The 26,213-nt window shown below is 40.8% G+C and overlaps 1 protein-coding gene across 3 annotated transcripts in view; it reads right to left on the reverse strand.

Moving 5' to 3' along the window:
* The window catches only part of TTC28 (tetratricopeptide repeat domain 28), a 652,388-nt gene that overhangs the window by 571,642 nt on the left and 54,533 nt on the right, over positions 1 to 26,213 (reverse strand). For all 3 annotated transcript variants that reach the window (XM_056529536.1, XM_056529528.1, XM_056529545.1), the window contains one exon: positions 6,325 to 6,603. In XM_056529536.1, coding sequence (XP_056385511.1) covers positions 6,325 to 6,603 — 279 coding nt within the window. The remainder of the gene's footprint in view (positions 1 to 6,324; positions 6,604 to 26,213) is intronic.

A 26,213-nucleotide genomic window follows, 5' to 3' on the forward strand; every position in this document is an offset into this window, starting at 1 on the left:
AGGTCCGCAGGTTCAAGACCACTGCGGCCTTCGTCATCATCCAGACACCCCCTTTAGTTTTCTACTCACTTCCCCTCGGTGGGAAGGAAGGGTGAGCTGGTCTGGGCCATCTATGCTGCTGGGACTGTCTGGTGGGGATGGTTAGTCGTTCCGGGCTGTCCATTTTCACCGGGGGGGGGGGGGGCCCTCTTCTCCGCTCCGGGCCCGGACTACTGACGTTGCCTTGACGACGACGCACAGGGACGTTCATGCGCGTCCCTGTGCGTCGTCGTCAAGGCAACGTTGCTAGTCCGGGGCAGGCCCGGAGTGCGGAGAAGAGGCCCCCCGGTGAAAAAGGACAGCCCGCAACGACTAACCATCCCCACCGGACGGTCCCTGCAGCATAGATGGGCCGGACCAGCTTACCCTTCCTTCCCACCGAGGGGAGGTGAGTAGAAAACTAAAGGGGGTGTCTGGATGATGATGAAGGCCGCAGTGGTCTTCAACCTGCGGACCTCCAGAGGTTTCAAAACTACAACTCCCAGCAGCCATCGGCTGTCCTGGCATGCTGTGAGTTGTAGTTTTGCAACATCTGGAGGTCAGGAGGTTGAAGACCACAGAGAAGGGATTGACAGGCGGAGAGTTCACTCGAGTATAAGCCGAGGGGGGCATTTTCAGCACGAAAAATTGTGCTGAAAAACTTGGCTTATACTCGAGTATATACGGTAGGCATGAAATTCTATGTCTGGTACCACTAGTATTACTAGTAGTATTAAGTATTATAGGAAGACTTTGGCAGTAGCTAGATAGCTATCACCATTTTATAAAAAGTTTTTAGATTTGTGATTACCCCCAGCTATTTATATATACCCCATATCTCCCTTTATAAAGAAAGACCACTGATCCTTTTTAACTTAAATTCATGACTCTTTCCTAGATTAAAAGTTATCTTCTATCCACAGTACTGGGGATAACTAGAGGATACTTTCAATTACAAGACGGTAGGTCTCTCCTCTCAGTGAATGGAACAGCAATACACATACTTGGCGACCACTCAACTCACTCGCAGAACAAGGGAAGATGCCCGACTCCATTCACTGAGAGAACAAGCTAAAGCGTTTGGCTCCATTTACTCGGGGGATCAGGGATCATGCTCAGCTATGACTGGATATTCCATAACAATGCAATGGAGCAGTAGTTAAGCATGCATGCTGCCGCTCCATTCATTCGGGAGACAAGGAACCTCCAGGTAGGAATCTAAGTCTTCAGACCCTCATTGATCACATAGTTAACCCTTATCCTGTGGATAGTGGATAGCTTTTAATATCTTCTTTAAGGCAGATTCTTAAGCAGCCACACGAAAATACTGTATATATATGTATCGTATAGTTGTACGACATTGTCCCAAATTTATAAAGTATGCACATCTTTTCCACTACATTAACCTCTTGTTCAGGGATGTCATAGAGCGTGACTAATTATCTAAATTCATTTTAAAAAGTCTATACAAGATCTATAGTTGAACAGATGACAAATGCTGCATTTTATATACTACATTTTATAAAATACTATATTTTATAGGCAAAAAAAGAAAAGTGTTGGTATAATGTTACCAAAATATAAATCTATACATTCTTAATAAGCAAGTAAAGGCAAACATAATCTTCAGGGAGTTATATTAAACAACTGCCTATTTTGTCACATAAGTGTGTTGCTTATTTGTAATTGTTACATTCCATACAGTACAGTATACCAGCAATTCACCTACAGAATTTTGCAAGAAAACAGTTACCTTTGTATGAACTTATCATCTGTGCAACGGCGGACCACAAATGTGTCATGGCAATATACTATATATTATACTCCAGGCAAAAAGATGTCAAAGCCTCAGCCTCCCTTTCCTTAATAAGCCGTGTTTATATGGATTCAGATTCCATGTAGCTTTTCATTGCTTTTCTCTCATGTGTCAGATTCCCAATACAGATGTGAACAGAAAATGTGCAGGGCTTATACATTATTCTTTGCAGAAACCGAAAAAAGACAGAGAGGTTTTCTGGGACTTTAATATTAAGGCCTATTCTTAGAATAAGCCACTCATATCATATGACTAAGTCCTGAGACCCCCCCTAATTATCTGATTGATTCTGTGAGTGCCGCAGCCCCTTTATAGTTTACCAGGCTGTGTGCTTTATACATTTTGTAGTGGTTGTTGTTGGTACTGCAGCTCCAAAGGATAGGGGATAAGATGTTAGATCGCGGGGGTCCTGCCGCTGGGGACCCCCGCTATCTTCGCTGCAGCACCACTGTCATTCGGTGCACGGAGCAAACTCTGCTCCGTGCCCGATGACTGGCGATGCCGGCAGCCACGCCCCCTCCAATCACCTCTATGGGAGGAGGCGTGACGGCTATGTACTGGCAGGCATCCCGTGCATATGCCCAGGGGGGTCCTGAGACCACCCCCCCAAGTTGGAGATCGCCGGAAATCGCCGAGCAATTCAGACTGGCGATTTTCGGCGATTCTGGGTCATACGGGTCTCCGGTGACCCAGAAAATCAGGGGGATTGGGGGATGTCCAAGACACCCCTGGTCCCCTTGAAGGGATAGTTGAAGGGATAGGAGTTAGGTGGCAGGGGTGCCACCCCTCCTATCCCTGCTATTGGTCAGTCAGAAGACTGACCAATAGCAGATCGGGGGTGGGGGGGAGTTAAAGTTCGGTTCCCCCGTTCTGCCCACCGACAGTAAACCAGGCAGAACGGGGGAACTGTAGCGTGACCGGCGGCGGTGGTGGTGGAGGTCCCTTACCTGCGATTGGCGGTCCCGGGTGGCGATGACGTGCGGCTCCCTCGTGCGGCTCCCTGGTGAAGACTACAGAAGCCGGTGAGTAGTTGCTTAGCAACATGTGGAGGGCTAAAGTTTGGAGACCACTATACAGTGTTCTCTAAACTGTAGCCCTCCAGATGTTGCAAAACAACAACTCCCAGCATTTCTGGATAGCCACTGACTGTCCAGGCATGATGGGAGTTTAGCAACAGCTGGAGGCACCCTGTTTGGGAATCACTGGCGTAGAAAACCCCTATGTCCACCCCTATGCAATCCCTATTTTAGTCCTCAAATGCGCATGGCACTCTCACTTCGGAGCCCTGTCATATTTCAAAGAAACAGGTTACAAATGTTGGGGTCTTTTTCTCCTTTTACGCCTTATGAAAAGGAAAAGTTGGGGTCTGCATCAGCCTGTTAGTGTAAAAAAAAAAAATGTTTACACTAACATGCTGGCGTTGCCCCATACTTTTACAAGAAGTAAAAGGAAAAAAAGACCCTCAAAATTTGTAAGGCGATTTCTCCTGAGTACGGAAATACCCCATATGAGGACGCACAACAAGGCTTAGGAGTGAGAGTGCACTATGTACATTTGAGGCCTAAATTGGTGATTTGCACAGGGGTGGCTAATTTTACAGCGGTTCGTACATAAACGCAAAAAAAATAATTACCCAGATGGAAACTACACCCCTCATGGAATGTAACAAGGTGTATAATGAGCCTTAACACCACACAGGTGTTTGACGAATTTTTGTTAAAATTGGATGGGAAAATGAAAAAAAAATATTATTTTTTTTTTACTAGAATGCTGGTTTCATTTTCACAAGGGAAAATAGGAAAAAAGCCCCCCAAAATTTGTAACCCTATTTCTTCTCAGTAAGAACATACCCCATATGTGGATGTAAAGTGCTCTGCGGGCGTGCTACAATGCTCAGAAGAGAAGGAGCGCCATTGGGCTTTTAGAGAGAAAGTTTGTCTGGAATTGAAGGCCACGTGTGTCTACAAAGCCCAGATCATTTACAGATCCAACTTTAACGAAAAGTCATCAAACACATGTGAGGTGTTAAGGCTCACTGGACCCCTTGTTACATTCCCTGAGGGGTGTAGTTTCCAAAATAATATGCCATGTGGGGTTTTTCTTGCTGTTCTGGTACCATAGGGGCTTCCTAAATGTGACATGCCCCCCAAAAAACATTTAAGAAAAACTCACTCTCCAAAATCCCATTGTTGCTCCTTCCCTTCTGAGCCCTCTACTGCGCTTGCTGAACACTTCACATACATTTATGAGATATTTCCTTACTCGAGAGTAATTGGGTTACACATTTTAGGGTGATTTCTCTCCTTTTACCCCTTGTAAAAATTCAAAAACTGGGTCTACAAGAACATGAGAGTGTAAAAAATTAAGATTTTGAATTTTCTCCTTCACTTTGCTGCTATTCCTGTGAAACACCTAAATGGTTAACACACTTAATGAATGTAATTTTGAATACTTTGAGGGGTGCAGTTTTTATAATGAGGTAATTTGTGGGGTATTTCTAATATGAAGGCCCTTCAAATCCACTTCAAAACTGAACTGGTCCCTGAAAAATTCTGATTTTGAAAATGTTGTGAAAAATTGGAAAATTGCTGCTGAACTTTGGAGCCCTCTGATGTCTTCCAAAAGTAAAAACATGTCAACTTTATGATGCAAACATAAAGTAGACATATTGTATATGTGAATCAATATATCATTTATTTGGGATGTCCATTTTCCTTATAAGCAGAGAGTTTCAAAGTAAAAAAAAAAAAATGCAGATTTTTTGAATTGTTCATCACATTTTTGAATTTTTCACCAAGAAATGATGCAAGTATCGACAAAATTTTACCACTAACATAAAGTAGAATATGTCACAAAAAAAAATCTGAATCAGAATGAAAAGTAAAAGCATCCCAGAGTTATTAATGCTTAAAGTGACAGTGGTCAGATGTGTCAAAAAGGGCTGAGTCCTTAACCCCTTAACGACGCAGGACGTATATTTACGTCCTGCGCCGGCTCCCGCGATATGAAGCGTGATCGCGCCACGATCTTGCATCATATCGCGTCGGTCCCGGCGCTCATCAACGGCCGGGACCCGCGGCTAATACCACACATCGCCGATCGCGGCGATGTGCGGTATTAACCCTTTCGAAGTGGCGGTCAAAGCTGACCGCCGCTTCTAAAGCGAAAGTGACCCGGCTGCTCAGTCGGGCTGTTCGGGACCGCCGCGGTGAAATCGCGGCATGCCGAACAGCTGACCGGACACCGGGAGGGCCCTTACCTGCCTCCTCGGTGTCCGATCGGCAAATGACTGCTCCATGCCTGAGATCCAGGCAGGAGCAGTCAAGCGCCGATAACACTGATCACAGGCGTGTTAATACACGCCTGTGATCTGTGTAAAAGATCAGTGTTTGCAGTGTTATAGGTCCCTATGGGGTATAAAAGTAAAAAAAAAGTGTTAATAAAGGTCATTTAACCCCTTCCCTAATAAAAGTTTGAATCACCCCCCTTTTCCCATAAAAAAAAATAAAACAGTGTAAAAAAAAATAAAAATAAACATATGTGGTATCGCCGCGTGCGTAAATGTCCGAACTATAAAAATTTATCATTAATTAAACCGCACGGTCAATGGCATACGCGCAAAAAAATTCCAAAGTCCAAAAAAGCGTATTTTGGTCACTTTTTATACCATTAAAAAATGAATAAAAAGTGATCAAAAAGTCCGATCAAAACAAAAATCATAGCGATAAAACTTCAGATCACGGCGCAAAAAATGAGTCCTCATACCGCCCTGTACGTGGAAAAATAAAAAAGTTATAGTGGTCAGAAGATGACATTTTTAAACGTATAAATTTTCCTGCATGTAGTTATGATTTTTTCCAGAAGTGCGACAAAATCAAACCTATATAAGTAGGGTATCATTTTAACCGTATGGACCTACAGAATAATGATAAGGTGTAATTTTTACCGAAATATGCACTGCGTAGAAACGGAAGCCCCCAAAAGTTACAAAATGGCGTTTTTTCTTCGATTTTGTCGCACAATAATTATTTTTTTCCGTTTCGCCGTGCATTTTTGGGTAAAATGACTAATGTCACTGCAAAGTAGAATTGGCGGCGCAAAAAATAAGCCATAATATGGATTTTTAGGTGGAAAATTGAAAGGGTTATGATTTTTAAAGGGTAAGGAGGAAAAAACGAAAGTGCAAAAACGGAAAAACTCTGAGTCCTTAAGGGGTTAAGGTGAAAGAGTCCTTAAGGGATTAATATTATTTCCTTTTTAGCATAATTGATTTCAGGGTGCTGTACATATGAGAGTAGAAGAGGGCATTGCAAAGGATTCATGTCTGGTCACTGAACACATATAAAATATAAAATAGGATATCAATCTCAGTTATAAAATTCCAAAGTGTAGAACAAAATAATTATAGTAGAATTGGGAAATTCTTCCAGATATGTACAAATCTCAGACTATACAAAAGCATTTACATTTAAAACATGCAAAATTCATACCTTTGGCCATTTAGGATTTAGCAGGCGCGCTTTAATGGCATCATCCAACGCATTTTCATACTGTGTGGTTTTAAGGTAGGCAGCTGATCTGTTGCTATACAGTATACAGTTCTGTGGGTCAACCTGCAGAGTCTCGCTGTACAGCTCAATAGCCAGCTGAAAGTCTCCATTTTTACAAGCATCATTGCTCTGTCGAACTTTCTCAATAAATTCTTCCTTGCTGAGAAGAGAGTTCTCAACCACTTTTCCTCTAAAAGCTTTCACAGCGATAGCTGATGACTGAAAAATAAGATGCAAGGGGGAGGGGGGCATTAATACCATCTTCACAAAGCAAACAAAGACAATGGGGGAGATTTATCAAAACCTGTGTAGAGGAAGAGGGGTGCAGTTGCCCGTATAACTTATCAGATTCCTTCTTTCATTTTTCAGAGGCAATTTTAAAAATGAAAGAAGCAAGCTGGTTGGTTGCTATGGGCAACAGCACCCCTCTTCCTCTACACAGGTTTTGAGAAATCTCCCCCAATATTTGTATTTATCATAAAGGACAAACAAAAAATAAAAGGGTAGCAACTAATAAGATTCCAGCTTCTGTTCTTAGACAGTTGGATAGAACAAAGAACATTTGCAAATTTGCATTTTCTAGTTTTTATTACTTCACTATATCACATATATATATATGTATATTAAATTTAATAAAGAGTTAGGAGGGCACTGCTTTTACTTTCCATTTATTATGTAACCTCATGGTGGAATAACTAAAGCTGCCAATATTACTGTTCCCTGCCGTGGTGCTAAGTGATGTGAAATACTAGTACAATAATATAATTGTTGAAGAGAAAAATCACTTGCACTCACCGGTCTAGTGGACTTCTGTGTTCCGGAAAATCCGTTGTGCCGGGAGATGTGTGGATGAGGGTGCACCCTCATCCACACGTCTCCCGACACAACGGATAATCCGGAACACAGAAGTCCACTAGACCGGTGAGTGCAAGTGATTTTTCTCTTCAACAATTTTATATATATATATATATATATATATAAAAGTTCAACAAAAAGGACCGCACTCCCGGGGTGTCCACGGGTGCAAGCTGGTCGGGCCCAGGTCAAGAGCCCCCACAAACAGGTAGCAAAGCAAAACAGCAGCACTCCGACTTAGATGAAAGCGTGTCAGGCTTTATTCATCAGATGCCACAACGTTTCAACCGTCTCTCACGGTCTTTGTCAGGCTTGACAAAGACCGTGAGAGACGGTTGAAACGTCGTGGCATCTGATGAATAAAGCCTGACACGCTTTCATCTAAGTCGGAGTGCTGCTGTTTTGCTTTGCTATATATATATATATATATATATATATATATATATATATACATATATATATATATATATATATATATATATATTATTACTTCTGTGAATGAAAGCATTTATATGAACTTTGTTACCGAAATTTCTGTGGTTAAAAGGCCCCATACACATTAGTGGAAAGTCAGCCGGTCCTGCCATCTTTGGCAGGATTGGCTGACTATTTAATGTGCATGGTGGCCTAGCCACTCTCCCCTGATATGATTTCAGGGGGAAAAAGGATTGGGCATATTGGAATTTCAATTCCAATATGCAAAATTGCTGGACCCTTTTGTTGTTGGGGAGGGAAATCACTGCCAGAGGTATATGGCAGCATCTAATCACTCCCTTTTCCCCTGTACGTTCATGTGTACATAGTGATCAGGTGATATGCCTGATGGCTGAACAAACACTGGGCCAACAATTATTATAGGTGTATGGGTGCCACAGAAATTAGTGCCATGAATTCACCCTAAAGTATATCAGAATTCTAACTTGAGAGCAAGGACAGAGGGGCATTAACCATATAGTGGGTTCCGATAGTATACTGCAGTGTCAGCGATATATAGCAGTCAAAGCCAACCAGATTTATTCTGAATGTTTATCGCAGGGATGGTTTTCAAAAGAAATTGTGGTCATTGATTATTCCTGTGCATTTTTTCAATTGACTTCTGAGGTTACACAATAGGAATAAACAAAAACGACATTGCTAGGGTTCATACACACAACAGAAAAATATGTGTGTTGCGTTGCTCCCATGTGTGTTGAGTTAGCTTTGTCTTGAGTTAGCTTTTGCAACTATATATAAAAATAAAAAAAAAGGATTTCTACTCCTATGCTTTCACACCTTTTAGTGATATAACAAGGACAGTCGGACTTATTGCAAGCAATCAGAATCTGCCTTTTTTTAAAAAAAAACAGGGGTAAGGAAGGGAAAATAAGGCTAGGTTTCCACTTTTTTTTTGTTTTCTTACACTTAAAAAAATGCCAGCAAAAACACCAGAAAAACTGCGAGAAGGTTTTTCCTACATTTTGGCAGTTTTTCTGGCGTTTTTGCCTTTGAGTGGAAATTGCATTTATGGCCCCTTTGGTGTTTTTTTCTAAATTTGTTGGGTACTAAAAAAAAAAAAAAAAAGATGCAGTAGGGATGGGAAAACATGTATGTAACAAAATTTTTATTTTTTTATAGCGAAATTATTATTTTTTAATAAAGTTCTCTAATAATAAAGTTTTTTTTCACTATTTAAATTTTTTTTTAGGTAGTACTACTACTCCGGCCGCATCTACAAATGATACAGGAGGATTGCAACGGACCCGGGTCAATTAGTACAGGTACTACTACTCCCATCATGGAACAGTGTGTTCTAGTAGTACTACCAAAAAAAAATTAAAAAAAAAGTGAAAAACAAACTACATTTTTATTATTGTCGGCTACATTTTTAGTGCCCTGCCCGCACACACAAATTGTCCCTGTTTAAAAATTAATAAAAATGTAATTATAAAAAAGATACATTTTGTTAAATACAGTTTTTTCCATCACTACTGTATCCTTTTTATTATTTTTGTTTTAATGGTACCCTACAAAATTTTATCATAAAAAGGTAAGTCAAAAAAAGAATTAAAAACGCCAGAAAGAACGCCAAAGTTAAAACCCACGTGGCGTTTTTCTTGCAGTTTTTATACTCCCATAGACTTCTGTGGGAGGAAAATGCCAAGATTTTCCTAAAAAAAAACGCCAAAGTCTCAACAAGAGGTCATTTTTGAAAAACTGCCAAGGAGCCAAAAATAGCTGAAAAACACCAGAAGGATAAAAAAAAATGCAAAACTGAAAAACGGCAAGTGGATATGGCATTTCCAGTTCACTTTTGACTTTCAGCTAACATCTGGCCGCAGCGTTTTTTCACAAAAAAAAAAACCGCCATGCGGCAGAATGGGCTCTTTTATTGGCAGTTTTGCAAAAAAATAAAAATAACAAGTGGAAACCTAGCCTAACTGCTGCATTCTGATTGGCTAGACTGACCCTATGTGCTCCCAGTAATGATTGCTCAGTATATGGAAAATGTTTAGGGGTGTTATTTAGGTTCTGTTCATGCTTGTTCAGCTTTAACATCTGTTTTCATCATCTTTTGTAACCACAAGAAGGAAATTGACATCAACATGTATCCACTCAATCTTAATGGAATAATGGTTTGTTCCAAAACATCTCCAAATGCTACTACTGCTCATTGTACTGATGGATGTAATTTGTGGTATTCAGAAAAAGAATGCATGTATTGTTATCTGCTTTAGGGTAACCCATGGTTATTTAAAAGTGCAACTGTTGAATTAGAAATTAGCCCTTGGTTCGCAGGAAGAGACACAGTGTGCAATATATATATTGGAGGGACAAACAAGTGACACAGACTCTGGCTGGTATCAAGATGGTTCCTAGTTTATTATTCATAAGCACTAGTATTTATAGTCAAAAATATTAATTGCATAATGATCAAAGGTTATTGTGATTATTCAAAAGCTTGTTTTTTTAGGTATTTTCTACTTGCTTGAGGACGTGGCAAGTTCCGATCAACACTTTCAGGGCCAAGTTTCGATCATGCCACATAGGCCGTTGATGACAAAGTTTATCCTGATTAAGAGCAAGTTTTATTAGTTTTTATTAGGATATTCATTGGAACCTGTAGGTGATACATGATACGTAGCTAACCGTAGAATTAAATATGGATTTCTTACAATGGAAAGCTACTTTTCTTAAAGAGACAGATCCCTACTTTAACAATTTCCCAATTTTTTATAATTGTAAAAATATAAATTTAATTATGCTTTGTTTGTGGCTTAATGATCAAAATGTGATGTACTAACACTAGTCTAGTCCCATGTGGAGTACTTAATCCTGCAGTCTTCATCCCAGATTCCCCCCCCCCCCCCCCAAGGATTTTGACCAATAAGCTTGATTTCCTCATGTGTTGTTGGATAGAGTTGCATCAATATTGAAGTATATGTAACGCTGTGTAGGTTCTTTTTACTGCAACATTTGGGAATCAAGTACATCAAATATACTATCAGAGCAACAAGCGATCCCTCTTCAGTTAATTTAATACTGGCTTGCACCTCTAAATTACCTGCTGGGTCTATATAGTGACAACAGGTTGGTCCAATTGTTTGACAAAAAAAAACCTTGAGCAGCTGTGAGGTAATTCAATACTATTGCATGCTAATTTGTAACTATAATTATTTATGACTGAACTATGTTTGTCTGATTTACCAAGTCCAATGTAGCAAAAATTTGGTCATCTAAATAATCAGTGGCTTCTACTAACTTATCCCACATCTGCATCATCATAGGATATAGGACTGTGCTAAAACATTGAAACAACATGTGGTTTACCATTTGCACGCTCCCTATTGTCTGCTACTCGTCTAAACTAGGTTGTGTCTAGGTATGCTTGCGTATGGTAATCTGTCATCAGACAAGATGAAAGTGGCAGGTGTCAGTCTAGCAAATGTACACAATCTCCCTCTTTGTGATGGTAACCATTTGTAGGCCCTTACATCCACAGACAATGTATATACTAGGAGGTAATGCTAATATAGTATGATTGCGTACACTAGATAAAGCTTTAGCCATCATGAAGTCTGCAATTTTCCCTTCTATGTCTGCCTCAAAGATTGTGCTACTTTTTCCTCCTGCCTTCTCATACTTCATTTCTCTTGCTAGCTCATGTCCCAAATGCAACCGATTAGTGCATGATTCACTAGGATTCCCCATATTTACTCCCCAACATTTACTTTGTACACTGTCTTGTTTGTCACAGGTCATTGTAGGTGTGTGTGGTAATAGTGAATGTCCGTCTTCTACTTGGATACAATTATCTCTAGAGGGAAAACAAACTGTAGTCGTAGTCTTTTCACTAAAAGACATGTCATGATAATCTGGGTCTGCAACATCAGTTAGGTCAAGCACCAGCCAAGGGTCTTCTAACCATGCATCTACTGGTAATGCCACTGCTGCATGTCCAATGTCACCCTCAACAATGTAAGTGTACGTAAAAATTCGAGAAAGATTTCTTATTTCCTGTACAGTGAGTGGTATTCCTAGATATGGCATAGTGTCTGCAGCTATGGGACTATGTGTGCATACCCAGCAATCCTTTGGTTTTTCGTCTGGGTCAAATGCTTTTACAAGTGATAAGTGGTTTGATAAATTATCCCATTCACTATTCAGCAGTTCATTTAGTGCCCTTATGGGGGGGCACTAGCATCATTAATCCTAGCAGCAGGTGGATCATCATCATTATTACTTCCGCTGGTCACTCTTTTGCAATGGCTGGCGAGTATCCAGGTGTTCTTCTCTTCCAATTTCACAGCAGTGCTTGTTATTAGCTGGATTTGGTAAGGACAGTCGTATTGAGGCTTCAAAGCTTTCCTTATGGGTCTTTTGACCACCACCCAGTCCCCAGGCTTCAGGGTATAAGTCCCTTCCAAGGACTCAGGGTATGGAATCAAGGCAAAACATGTTTATGAGTTTCTGTGTGATGTTTATGCAAATGTACAAGGTATGATGTCAGATCCCCATAACCCTTTTGCATCTGCTGTGGAAAATAAAATCCTGTACTTGGGACTGAACCAAACAAAATCTCATATGAAGAGAGTGACGTCCTCTTAGTAGGTGGGGTAGAGTTCTATTGGGAGACACTCAGTTCAGGGTTTCCCTGTTTCTGACATGGCTTTTTGAATCTTCAGTCTGCTACCCATCCTGAGAAAAGGTCAATACAGACAAGTGCATATTCATATACGCCTACCTTTGGTAGATGGATATAGTAGATCTGCAGTCTCTGAAAGGGGTAATCTGTCTTTGGTGTACATTTAACCGGAACCCAAGCTGCCTTACCAGGGTTGTGTTTGGCGCATGCGATGCAAGAACTAACAAACTGATGGGCAAAGTTATTAAAACCAGGCGCTAATAAAGCTGTGCTCACCTGTGCACACATTGCATCTTTGGACATTGCATCTTATAGTAAGCATACCTTTCCCCTTTTTCCCACAGGCCGACAGGGTTCACTACTGTGCCTTTGGCGACCCATTTCCTCCATTGAGCTGTGTCTGCTTGTTTCTGGAGGTTGGCAAGGATTTCTGGGGTGAGGTCTAGTGAGAGCGGTTGTACTGAGAGGGGAGTAGTGGTTTGTCTTAGCTGTTTTAGAGCAGCATCTTTGGCAGCTGCATCGGCTGCAGCATTTCCTCTGGAGCAGTGATCTTCTGACTTTGTGGGTGCTTTCTTCACTATTCATTAGGTTTGCGATAGTCTGAGCATTTTTAATAGTTTTCCCACGGAGGTAAAGAAGTGCTGATACCTCCAAATTGCCCCAAAATCATGCGCGATCCCAAAGCATGTCTGGAATCAGTGTAAATGTTTGCAACCTTACCTTTGGCCAACTTACACACTTCAAAGAAAGCCACTAACTCAGCTTCCTGTGCAGATACACTGGGAGGAAGAGAGTTAGCCATTACAACACCTTTATGATCGACTATACCATACTGACTGCAAGTAAGACCCTAGACCCATCCACAAAGAATTCAAAATCAGGATTGGATAGTGGTGTTTGGTGTATGTGTTCAAAACCTTGTTTCTCCATCTGCATGAGAGATAAACAATCATGTTGGTGATATGCATCAAAAAATTCATCCTCATCATGTTTCTCTAGGAGCTGGTGATGTAGTGAGTGAGGCTCTGTCGTGGTAGGAAGTAATGAAGCTGGATTTAAAGTAGTACATCTTTGAATTGTGAGGCTAGTTGTTCCTAACAGAAGGATCTAATATTTTGTCAGTCTTTGTACAGAAAGCTGCTTAGTCTTTGTTTGATAGAGAATTTCATCGACAGAGTGTGGTACATTGTAAAATCATTTGATGATCCAATACCAGATCTGCTGTTTTGGTCACAAGATCTGCAGCTGCTGTCACTGCTCACAGACAGGCTGGGCTGCTTTGACAACCGGATCCAAATGGCATGAGTAATATCCAAGAGGCCTTTGTTTTCCCCCAAGCTCCTGAGTGAGTACTCCTGAAACATGTCCTCCCACCTCATGGCAATAGAGGTTGAAGGGTAGCTTGTAGTCGGGCAGTCCTAGAGCAGGAGCTGCAGCCACAGCCAGCTTGAGGGAATTTTGGTACAAAATTGTTATAGTAGGGATCTGTCTCTTTAAGAAAAGTAACTTTCTATTGTAAGAAATCTATATTTAATTCTATAGTTAACTATGTACCATGTATCACCTACACGTTCCAATGAATACCCTAATAAAAACTAATAAAACTAGCTCTTAATCAGGATAAACTTTGTCATCAACGGCCTACGTGGCATGATCGAAACTTGGCCCTGAAAGTGTTGATCGGAACTTGCCACGTCCTCAAGCAAGTGGAAAATATCTAAAAAAAAAAACCAAGCTTTTGAATAATAAACTAGGAACCATCTTGATACCAGCCAGAGTCTGTGTCACTTGTTTGTTCCTCCGATATATATCGCACACTGCGTCTCTTCCTGCGAACCAAGGGCTTATTTCTAATTCAACAGCAACAGAAGGACAATGGAAGCCACATTCACATCTGTGTTTCCATCCATGCCTTACTGATAAGTATATTATCAGAAGTATGATAATAACAATAGAGTAAATTTTATATGCAGCAAAAGCAATGAAACATCAGTGTGCCGTTCCTATCATGTATAATTGTATCCCTCCTAGCAGATAAGAGATAAAAGAGAAAAGTATGGCCCACAGAAGAGCAATGCTTATAGTTAATAGTTTACAGTTAGCTCTTCTAAAGTAGGACACTAAATTAAAACCAGCGCTTTCATTAGGAAACAGGCAGAATACCAAAGGTGTATGTCATCACTGGATAGACAAAACTACTACTTAACTTTAAATATAACCTCAAAATAGTAGGCTTTTACTAACAGCAAGAAAAACAAGACATTTAGGCATGGCAAATTCTGACTGGAATGTACAAAGGTTTTATATAGACTTTTTACTCATAATACGTATATATGGTCATTCTTGGCTATACATGCAAGGAAATATTTGAGAAATGCAGAAAGAGATTCTGTAAAATAAGTGAAATAGAACACTATAGTTATGTAACGTAGGTCAACATTTTATAACATGCAAATATGCTGACAGAAATGAGAAAAGGCTTTTATAGGTTCCTCACAGCCTCAATTGCATACTGACTCTCACCTAGTTTTAAAGTCCACTGACAATATCCCTTCTGCACCTGTGTTGATCTGGGCTAGACTGAAATCCAAGTGGCCTAGAAAGAAGAGAGAGCCTACTACCAAACTTGCCCTTCCTCCCCCAAAAAATGCAGGCCCAGTTACAGGATTTACCAATTCTCTAGCAGCTAAATCTCACCAGAGATTTAAAGGGGTAGTCCAGGAAGATGAACCCTTTAGATACTTATCCACTTTCCACAGGCACCTAGAAGAAATATAACAATCCCCAACAAGCAATCCTGGCACTGCCTGTAATACAAATATATATTTCCTACAGACATAGTGGGCAAATAACAGTGCTAGAGGAAATAAATAGCAATCAGACATTAAAAATGATACATACAGTGGTAACAGGGTTATGGGCAATTAAAAATAAACCCAGTAAAACAGTCCTCTTTCAATTGGGTAGGGTAGGTTCACATATGGCATATTCTGTGTTGAAAATACTCAGCATTTACAATATCAGCAAAGCGAAAAATCTGAAGAAAATCCTTACAGAAACTAACATATGGTACAAAATTCAAATATATAGCATGTCAGTTTTTTTGTGTCACAATGGCTGGAGATTTTGGCTGGGATTTGCCTAATGATACAGAGCAAAACACTACCTGTAGACCAGCCGTAAAGTATGTTCCTGCTGCTGGTTTAGGCTATCCAAACATGCATTGGGAAACTCACTGTAGACCCGCCCATGTGAATGTACCCATAACCCTTTGGGGACGGAGGTTTTTTTTTCGTTTTTGCACTTTAGTTTTTTCCTCCTTACCTTTTAAAAATCATAACCCTTTCAATTTTGCACCTAAAAATCCATATGATGGCTTATTTTTTGCGCCACCAATTCTACTTTGTAATGACATCAGTCATTTTACCCAAAAATCTACAGCGAAATGGAAAAGAAAATCACTGTGCGACAAAATTGAAAAATAACTGTGTAAATGTTGGGGGCTTCCGTTTCTACGCAGTACACTTTTCGGTAAAAATTACACCTTCTCTTTATTCTGTAGGTTCATTCGATTAAAATGATACCCTGCTAATATAGGTTTGATTTTGTCGTACTTCTGGAAAAATTCATAACTACATGCAGGAAAATGTATACGTTCAAAATTGTCATTTTCTGACCCCTATAACTTTTTCATTTTCCGCGTAGGGGGCAGTATGAGGGCTAATTTTTGGCATCGTGATCTGAAGTTTTTAGTGCTACCATTGATCTGACTTTTTGATTGCTTTTTATTCATTTTTTGATGATATAAAAAGTGATCAAAAATACGCAATTTTGGAGTTTGGGATTTTTTTTGTGCGTACGCCATTGACCGTGCAGTTTAATTAACTATCCTGGGTCCTTTCCGTTTCTATAACGCAAAGCCACAACGTGATAGCGGGTCGGGCCCGGCCTCTAACAACGGCCAGGACCTGTGGCTAATAGCGCATGGCACTGATCGCGGTGCCGCACACTATTAACCCTTTAGACGTGGCGTTCAAAGTTGATCGCCGCGTCTAAAGTGAAAGTAAACCAATGCCGGTTAGCTCAGGGAGCTGTTCGGGATCGCCGCAGTGAAATCGCAGCATCCCGAACAGCGGTAGAACAGCAGGAGGGTCCCCTGTTGTCTAATTGCCGAATAACTGCTCAGTGCCTGATATCCAAACATGAGCAGTCAAGCAGCAGAATCATTGATCAATGGTTTCCTATGAGAAACCATTGATCAATGTAAAAGATCAGTGTGTGCAGTGTTATAGTCCCCTATGGGAGTTATAACATTGAAAAAAAAAAGTGAATAAAGATCATTTAACCCCTTCCCTAATAAAAGTTTGAATCACCCCCCTTTTCCCATTTAAAAAAAACCCAGTGTAAATAAAAATAAATATAAACATATGTGGTATCTCCGCGTGCTGACATTTTTTGAATTATAAAAATATATCATTAATTAAACCGCATGAAAAAATGAATATAAAGCAATCAAAAAGTCCGATCAATACAAAAATGGTACCGCTAAAAACTTCAGATCACGGCGCAAAAAATGAGCCCTAATATTGCCCCGTACGCAAAAAAATTATAGGGGTCAGAATTTTAAAAGTATACATTTTCCTGCATGTAGTTATGATTTTTTCCAGAAGTATGACAAAATCAAACCTATATAAGTAGGGTATCATTTTGATCTTATGAACCTATAGAATAAAGATAAGGTTTCATTATTTCCGAAAGATTTACTGCGTAGAAACGGAAGCACCCAAAAGTTATAAAATTGTGTTTTTTCTTACATTTTGTCGCACAATTATTTTTTTTTCTGTTTTGTATTTTTGGGTAAAATCACTGATGTCATTACAAAGAAGAATTTGTAATGCAAAAAAATAAGCCATCATATGGATTTTTAGGTGCAAAATTGATAGAGTTATGGTTTTTTAAAGGTAAGGAGGAAAAAATGAAAGCTGAAAAAAAAAACGGAAAAACCCCTGGTCCTTAATGGGATAAAGGGGTACTCCACTGAAAACATCTTATCCCCTATGCAAAGGATAGAGGACAAGATGTTAGATCGCGGGGGTCCCACCGCTGGGGACTCCGGTGCGGCACCCCTGTCATTTGGTGCATGGAGCGAACTCCACTCCATGCCCGATGACTGGTGATGCCACACCCCCTCCATTCACGTCTATGGGAGGAGGCATGATGGGTATTAGCCATCACGCCCCCTCCAATAGACATGAATGGAGGTGGCGTGGTGTGACTTCATGAACATGTGTTCCAGACGCTGTCACTGCCAGCCCGGAGATTGCGGGGGTCCCCCATGATCAGATATTTTATCCCCTATCCTTTGGATAGGGGATGAGATCTTTTCAGTGTAGTACCCTTTAAGCTGTATGTTGCCATACCCATGAAGTTTTTACTGGCTGGCTAAAAAAGAATCCAACTTGCTACAGCATCTTTAGAACATGCTGTGTGTAAGACTCACCGTAGACAACTGTAACTTGGGAGGTAGTAGATCCGCAATACCACGGTGGTCTGGAGCAGAAGATGTAGTGGATCCGCTTAACCTGTGTGGCAGATGGCGCAGGCCATGCCAGGGAGTGGAGTCTAAGGTGCAGCTGGTTTTCACCAGAGCCCGCCGCAAAGCGAAATGGATTTTCTGCGGAAGGAAGCACCCAGGTCACTACCCCTGGCACGGCTCGACCACACAGGCAGCTGAGGTGAAATGTGGCATAGAAGGGAAAAGTCAGGCAAGCAGAAGGTCTGGGCAAGCGGCACAGGAGCATAGTCAGTAGAATAGCAGAAGGTCATTAGGCAGGTGGCTAGGAACATGGTCAGGTCACGGGATGCAAGGTATGGTACACGGCAAGGAACACAGAATACTACTTTCTCTCAGGCACAAAGGCAAACAAAGATCCGGCAAGGGCAAGAGGGAGGAGCTAGAACTTATAAGCGAGGTACAGGTGTCAAGTAATTGTGGGCGCACTGGCCCTTTAAATTTCAATGTCTGGCCGGAGCGCAGAGTATAACAGTACCCCCCCCCCCCCCTTAGTCTCCCCCTCTTTTTATGGGACAAAAATTTCTTGAGGAGATTACGGTCCAAGATGTTCTTCTCGGGCTCCCAGGATCTCTTCTCAGGACCAAATCCCCTCCAATCAACCCAAACAAAAATTCTGCAACATACCGTTTTAGAGGCCAGGATTTCTTTAACTTGAAAAATATCTGAGGAACTGGAGACAGGAGTGGGAGCGGAGTTTTTTCTTTGAGAGTAACGGTTGATAACCAGAGGTTGGAGGAGAGATACATGAAAGGAGTTAGGTATGCAAATAGAAGGGGGTAAATGGAGTTGGTATGAAACTGGATTAATCTTTTGTATGACCTCGAATGGACCTAGGAAACGAGGACCTAATTTATAACTTGGGATCTTGAAACCAATGTAAGAAGATAACAACACTTTATCACCAGGAGAGAAGGATGGAGGAGATCTTCTTTTCTTGTCTGCCTGGTTTTTCATGCGGGAGGAGGCCAGAGATAATGACTGCCGAGTCTGTTGCCAAATGGAAGAGAAATCACGGACAAGTTCGTCTACAGCTGGGACACTGGAAGAAACTGGAACAGGAAGAGGAGATCGGAGCTGATGACCAAAAACAACAAAAAACTGACATTTGTTGTTCTATGCTAACTCCCAAGCAGGGGTGCGAAACTGGACAGCATAGACTCCCACGGAGGAGGTCCCTTGTCTTAGGTTAAGAAGAGCAGTCTCGGCAGAGGAGGCACGTGCGGGTTCTTCAAAAATGGTGCGGAACTCAGCTAAGAAGGCCGTGAGATTAGAGGAAATTGGGTCACTGCGATCCCAAAGAGGAGTAATCCTGGCCAGGTGACAAAAGCCACTTTTGCACGTTCTGTCGGGAACTGATCTGCCATGAGCTCCAGGTGCATGGAGCACTGAGTCACAAAGCCTCTACACAACTTAGGATCTCCGTCAAACTTCTTGGGAAGGGAAAGACGAAGCTTTGATCCAGAGGGAACTGCAGGAATGGGTGGAGAGGCTAGAACAGGTTGCGACTGCGGTTGCATGGTCAAAAGTTGCTGCATCCTGGCAGACAGTTGATTTAGTTGCTATGCCTGACGGGCCAACTGTTGCGACTGACTGATGTTGCGACTGATGATCCGAAACCTCAGCGGGCTCCATGGCCGGATCTTACTGTAAGACTCACCGCAGACGACTAGAACTGGGGAGGTAGTAAATCTGCATTACCACGGTGGTCTGGAGCATGAGATGTAGTGGATCCGCTGGACCTGTGTGGCAGATGACACGGGCCGTGCCAGGGAGAAGGAGTCTAAGGTGCCACTGTTTTTCACCCGAGCCCGCCGCAAAGCAGGATGGACTTGCTGCGGCAGGCGGCACCCAGGTCGCTACCCCTGGCATGACTCGACCACACAGGCAGCTGAGGAGAAGCGTGGCACAGAAGGTACAAGGCAGAACGTAGTCAGGCAAGCAGAAGGTCTGGGCAGGCGGCACAGGAGTGTAGTCAGTAGAATAGCAGAAGGTCAACACGTCAGGTCACGAAATGCAAGGTCTGGTACATGGCAAGGAACACGAAATACTGCTTTCTCTCAGGCACAAAGGCAAACAAAGATCCGGCAAGGGCAAGAGGGAAGAGCTACAACTTATAAGTGAGGTACAGGTGTCAAGTAATTACGGGTGCACTGGCCCTTTAAATTTCAAAGCCCTGGCGCGTCCCGCGATGCGAGTTTCAGCCCTGCCGACGGCTGGAATGTCCGGCCAGAGCACAGGGTAGAACACTGTGTCTCAAGTCTGACTTAAATAGATGACATAAGAAGGTAGAAAGAGTCCCAAGTGTAACAGTAACCTCTGCACTCAACCCTGGAAGAGTAAAGTGCATCCACAGACAAAAAGTTAATGTCAGGGAAGAGAGAAGGAAGAATTTCCATTTTTCATTGGATGATGCACTGCTGACTGGAAAAGCCTACAAACTATGGCAATAACTACCTGAGACTATAGGGTACAGAATGAAGTGAAAATTAGCACAATGCAAATTCCTCTGTCTTGAAACCAGAAAAGTCTCCCAAGGAGGCTGGTATGTAAACCAGGTACAAACATTCCAGGGACCAAATAACTCGACAAGGATTTACAAGCATAATCCCTTTTTAATAACATAATCTCTTTTTGAAAGCAACCACAACAGCTGACACATCCCCTGGGTGGCCCGCTGAAATGAATGTGCCCTTTTTGTTCTCTGCTGACATTGGATTGACACAAAGCACTTTCAACATAGATACCTTTTTTGACTATATAGGATAATGTGGAGTGCAGATTTTATTTTTTTAAACAGAGCACCATGGAAAAAAATCTACCAGGTTCAGGGAAAGATTTTTAACTTTTAAAATATGTTTTACCTATGACATTTTATAGATTTTACCTGACATTTTATACATGGCATATTTTTCACCAGCATTTTGGAGCTTAAAATGCATATTTAACCATTTTGTGGAAAAGTAGCAGTGTTTCCCTGTCAAAACAATGGGACTCCATTACAAATCAGTGTATTGTTGCCAGTGTGTCATCCATTGTAACTGAAACCAAGACACATATAATATAATAAAACCCTGTTAAATACTGAATGTGAAGGATCACTTGAGTTTACCAGGTCTGTACCACTGACCTACTGATGTACCTACTGTTCATTTAAGAGCCATAGCTCTTTTAGTTTTCCACATACAGAGCCACATGTGGTTTGTTTTTTTTGGACCAATTATACTTTTTAAGATACCCTTTAATTTATCATAAATTGTGCCATGAAATAGAAAAAAAAGTATTTGTGGACTGAAATTGAAAAACTCTGCAATTCTACAACTTTGTGCAGTTCACAAATTACAATACACAAGTTATACAATTTTTTTTTTGTGTTTTAACATTTAAAAAATAATCTAAACAAATTAAAAAAAATTGTTACTGGGAAAAGGGGAGAGATTTACATTTTTCAATCAGGCTAAAGTATGAGAGCTCAAATTTAAAGGGTTAAATGGTCATAGTATATTAAAGTTCTGTACTAAAAAGCAAGTGCAGGATTATTTAAAAATGCCAGTTGCAGGAGACTGGATTCACATATATATCAGTCGTCCAGCATAGTTTCCCTTTGGCGTGCACCGGAGGGAAACTGATGCTAGAACTGATCCCATTCATTTGAATGGGACAATTCACAATCATCCAGCATCTCAATTTTAACACCGGATGGTTGGACACGCCAGAGGTCACACGACAGGAGAATGCAGCCTGCTGCGTTCCCCTGTCCACCATCCAGAAACAATGGACGCCGGATGCCATATAAATGATGACAACTTGTCCTCAGCTGTGGCATCAGTTGCATCGAGATCTAGGCTGAGTTTACCTATGCTGGATGCCGGACATATGTGAACCCAACCTTATTCTATGAGCCTTTCTCCTGCAACTAGGCAGAGATCACAGTGAGTCGGGGAGTAAATCGAATGGCCATGCACTTTTCCCCACTAGTTCTAATGATTGTGGGGTCTAAACAATCAGAACCCGACCAATCAAAACTTCTGACTTGTCTCTGTGAAATGTTAAAAATATTGTTAAATAGAAAATAATTTGATGTGGATGTACTCAATCTGTGTGGTGGTCCGAGAACTTTCACCTGGTGGTATCCTCAACCCACCTTAAATATTTGAAAAATAGGAAGTAAAGGATTGGAGAGGTTCTCAAGGACTGTGGATGAGTCTGTGTATAGTGTATGAGAATTAGTACATAGGGGTAGGGCCTAGAAGGTGATGTTTAATTGTGAAAAAATGGTAGTGTTATAACAATGGGATGTTCAGATATAAAGCAAGTACTATGCAAAATGTGTAATGTCGCTGTGGGATATGTAATGTAACTGTGTCAGACTGAGCAAAATGTATCAGGTGTATAGATAACTGTGTGTTAAGCGCTGTGTGTTGTAACTGATGGCAATGCATGTAAGATAGATGTAACTGAATGAAACTAAAACTAAAGGTCCAAGGTACAAGAATATTTATTTGGATATATAATCAGAAAACAGAGAGATGTAGGGCCCTTGCACTCTTCTCCTAAACGCAATACAAATAATAAGGATAATAAAAAAATTGCAAACAATATAAAATTGTGAATGATGCCACAAAAATGCCACAAAAAATGGTCCAATAAGTATGGTATGCCTCAGTTCTTGAGTGAGAATGGTATAAAGTCTTAATGGTAGAACTACAATTTGCAACCTCTGGAGCTACATGAAAATAGCCCACTGTTGCTAGAGTGCCGCACGGCAGCAGTAGATAAGTGGAAAGATAGAACAGATAAATCCTCCAATGTGGTAACTGGGTTCAATGGGGGTGCAGTGGTACTTCCCCTTATAGTGACACGGCGGTCACACAAGTCAAACAGGGGAAAGTGCCAAGGAATATGCAGGGCGGCTTGGCGGCCGCGAACTATGAAGGGCGGCTCGGCGGCCGCGATCTAGTTATTAAGCCTTACGGTACTATGTACCGCTTACCCGTACCACTGAGGATGGACCACGTAGGTCCGAAACGCATCTGATCTTACTGCCACAGACACACATCATCTATCTTTTGAAAGAACTACATCACTGTCAGCCAATCAACCTACCTACAACTATCCGACCTACACCAAATGCTGACATCTCATCACGCAGGCTGACACCACCACGAGGAAGGGAAACCGGTGAACCATCCTTGAAGCAACGAGCGCAGCCAGTGACCGGTCTGTTGAGAGATGGACCTCGCCGCTAGAATCCACTCCGCCGCAGCCACCAGGACACCGAAGACCCCAGCCCCTCCATGGTCGGGAAAGCGGTACATAGTACCATAAGGCTTATTAACTAGATCGCGGCCGCCGAGCCGCCCTTCATAGTTCGCAGGCCGCCATGCCGCCCTGCATATTCCTTGGCACTTTCCCCTGTTTGACTTGTGTGACCGCCGTGTCACTATAAGGGGAAGTACCACTGCACCACCATTGAACCCAGTTACCACATTGGAGGATTTATCTGTTCTATCTTTCCACTTATCTACTGCTGCCGTGCGGCACTCTAGCAACAGTGGGCTATTTTCATGTAGCTCCAGAGGTTGCAAATTGTAGTTCTACCATTAAGACTTTATACCATTCTCACTCAAGAACTGAGGCATACCATACTTATTGGACCATTTTTGTGGCATAATTCACAATTTTATATTGTTCGCAATTTTTTTATTATCCAAATTATTTGTATTGTGTTTAGGAGAAGAGTGCAAGGGCCCTACATCTCTCTGTTTTCTGATTATATATCCAAATAATTATTCTTGTACCTTGGACCTTTAGTTTTAGTTTCATTCAGTTACATCTATCTTACATGCATTGCCATCAGCTACAACACACAGCGCTTAACACACAGTTATCTATACACCTGATACATTTTGCTCAGTCTGGCACAGTTACATTACATATCCCACAGCGACATTACACATTTTGCATAGTACTTGCTTTATATCTGAACATCCCATTATTATAACACTACCATTTTTTCACAATTAAACATCACCTTCTAGGCCCTACCCCTATGTACTAATTCTCATACACTATACACAGACTCATCCACAGTCCTTGAGACCCTCTCCAATCCTTTACTTCCCATCTCATACAGACCACCATAGTTTGTAAAGGTACTTGTCAGTAAGTCTCACTCTCCTCCTATATTTTATTGTATGCTGAGTATGAGGTATGTTCACATATGGTTTTATTGCCGACCTTTATGTGGCAGAAGTTCATTCCATACATATGAATGGGATTGCTCCTGCAGCATGAAAATGGAACGGTGTTGCCGTTCCCAGCACAACAGGATTTTTTTCATGGAAATACCCATAAGATTCTTAGCAATTTTACACGTTCTAGATAGTATTTCGATAATACAAGCTTTATTTTCTAAAAAATGTTAACAAGGAAACATTATGTTATGCTTTTAAGTAGTTTCCAAGTAGATATAATCAATTTTGCAGCTAGCTGCTGATCTCAAGCTTGGGAACACATTTTATTTAATTGATTCTTAAGAGATATCTCTTAATAGATATTTGAGTTTATCAGATAATATCAGGATAATAGCTTCATACCCAAATGGAAAATGCATACACATAATAGAAACCATTAGCTATAAAGATTACATTTTCCTATCTTGGTAATTCTCAAATTGTTGGTAATTCTTAGAGCGCAGTCATTTGGATGGAAGTATGTAATACACTGTAATGATTGGTTTATTTATTGGTCAGAACAAAGTCTGAAGAACAATATTATCCTACTGTACAGATAAAGTACATATAAACAGAATTGTAAAGTGCTGCAGAATATGTTGGTGCTATACAAATTCATACAATTAATTTAATTATTATGATTATTATTATGAATAATAATAATGGATGATGAACCTTAATAATAATAATTTATTATTATTATTATTATTATTATTATTATTATTATTATTAATGATTATTGTTATTATTAATAATAATAATCCTCATAAGAATTCAGTGTTCTATGTTTTGTTTACAATGTTTATAATGATTTGTAGTAGTGTTGAGCGAATTTACAGTAAGTTTGGCCAAACCCAAAAGGCTGTTGATTCTTCAGACTTAGAGATTAGTTCAGTTTTCAGCTAAATGAAAAAAAATCCATATTTTCAGGAATATCACAGCAGTGTTTTTTTTTATTCTAATTTCTCTACATGATTATGGAGACAACCTTCTTGCCTGAACTGCTGCTCTGAAGTTGAGATGAGATGACTGCTGATAAGTGCCCAACTATTATGAGGCTCTGTGGCCTGAGTATAATCTACAAGATTTCAGAATTAAGATGGTAGAAATAATTAAAACATAAAAAAAATATGTTTAACATAAACAATTGATATATTCCATTGAAATACTCTGTTTCATAAAGATGACCCCTTTTGTAATGAAAGTGGTCCAGCCAGCCTTTATGGTATACTGGTATACAATGGTGTCTGTACTCTTGGTTGCTAAAAAAAAAAAAGAGGTTACTCAACAATGGGTGGTAAAAACTGACAATGCAATAGTAGGGTACAAATGAAGAGCTGCAGTATCAATATACAAAGGGTTTATTTATTGTCAGTAAAAGGATATGAACACTTTGTGATTTATTTTAAATATTTTCTTAAAATAAAAGAGTCTACGTAAAGCTGGGTTAACATATGTCCAGCATAGTTTCCCTCTGGTGTGCACCGGAGGGAAACTGATGCTAGAACTGATCCCATTCATTGGAATAGCACAGTTCACTATCATCCAGTGTCTCAATTTTGATGCCGGATGGTTGGACACACTGGACAGCACAATGAAACAATGGACGCCGGCTGCCATACAACTGATGACAACTGATGCACATTGTCATCAGTTATGGCATCAGTTGCATCGAGATCTAGGCGGAGTTCACCTATGCCGGACGCAGGACATATGTGAACCCAGCCTAACTCATTTACCTAGCTAGCTGCCCTGATGCTTTTGACATGCTCCAGAGGAAGTTGTGTAGTTCTTTCCAGAGTGACCACAGTGCTCTCTGCTGCCACCTGTCTGTGTCAGGAACTGTCCAGAGCAGAACAGGTTTGCTATAGGCATTTGTTCCTGCACTGGACAGTTCTTGACATGGACAAAGAGGTCGGCATCAAAAACTGCACTGTGTTAATCATAAGTGGATACATACAAGTAATTGCTGTTTTTGTAATTAGTTTATTTATGTGTTTTGTGTGACCTCTTTTAGATTATTATGTTATAAGAAAAAATTTAA

The sequence above is a fragment of the Hyla sarda genome, chromosome 1 (genome assembly GCF_029499605.1).
Source record: "Hyla sarda isolate aHylSar1 chromosome 1, aHylSar1.hap1, whole genome shotgun sequence".
Lineage (NCBI taxonomy): Eukaryota > Metazoa > Chordata > Amphibia > Anura > Hylidae > Hyla > Hyla sarda.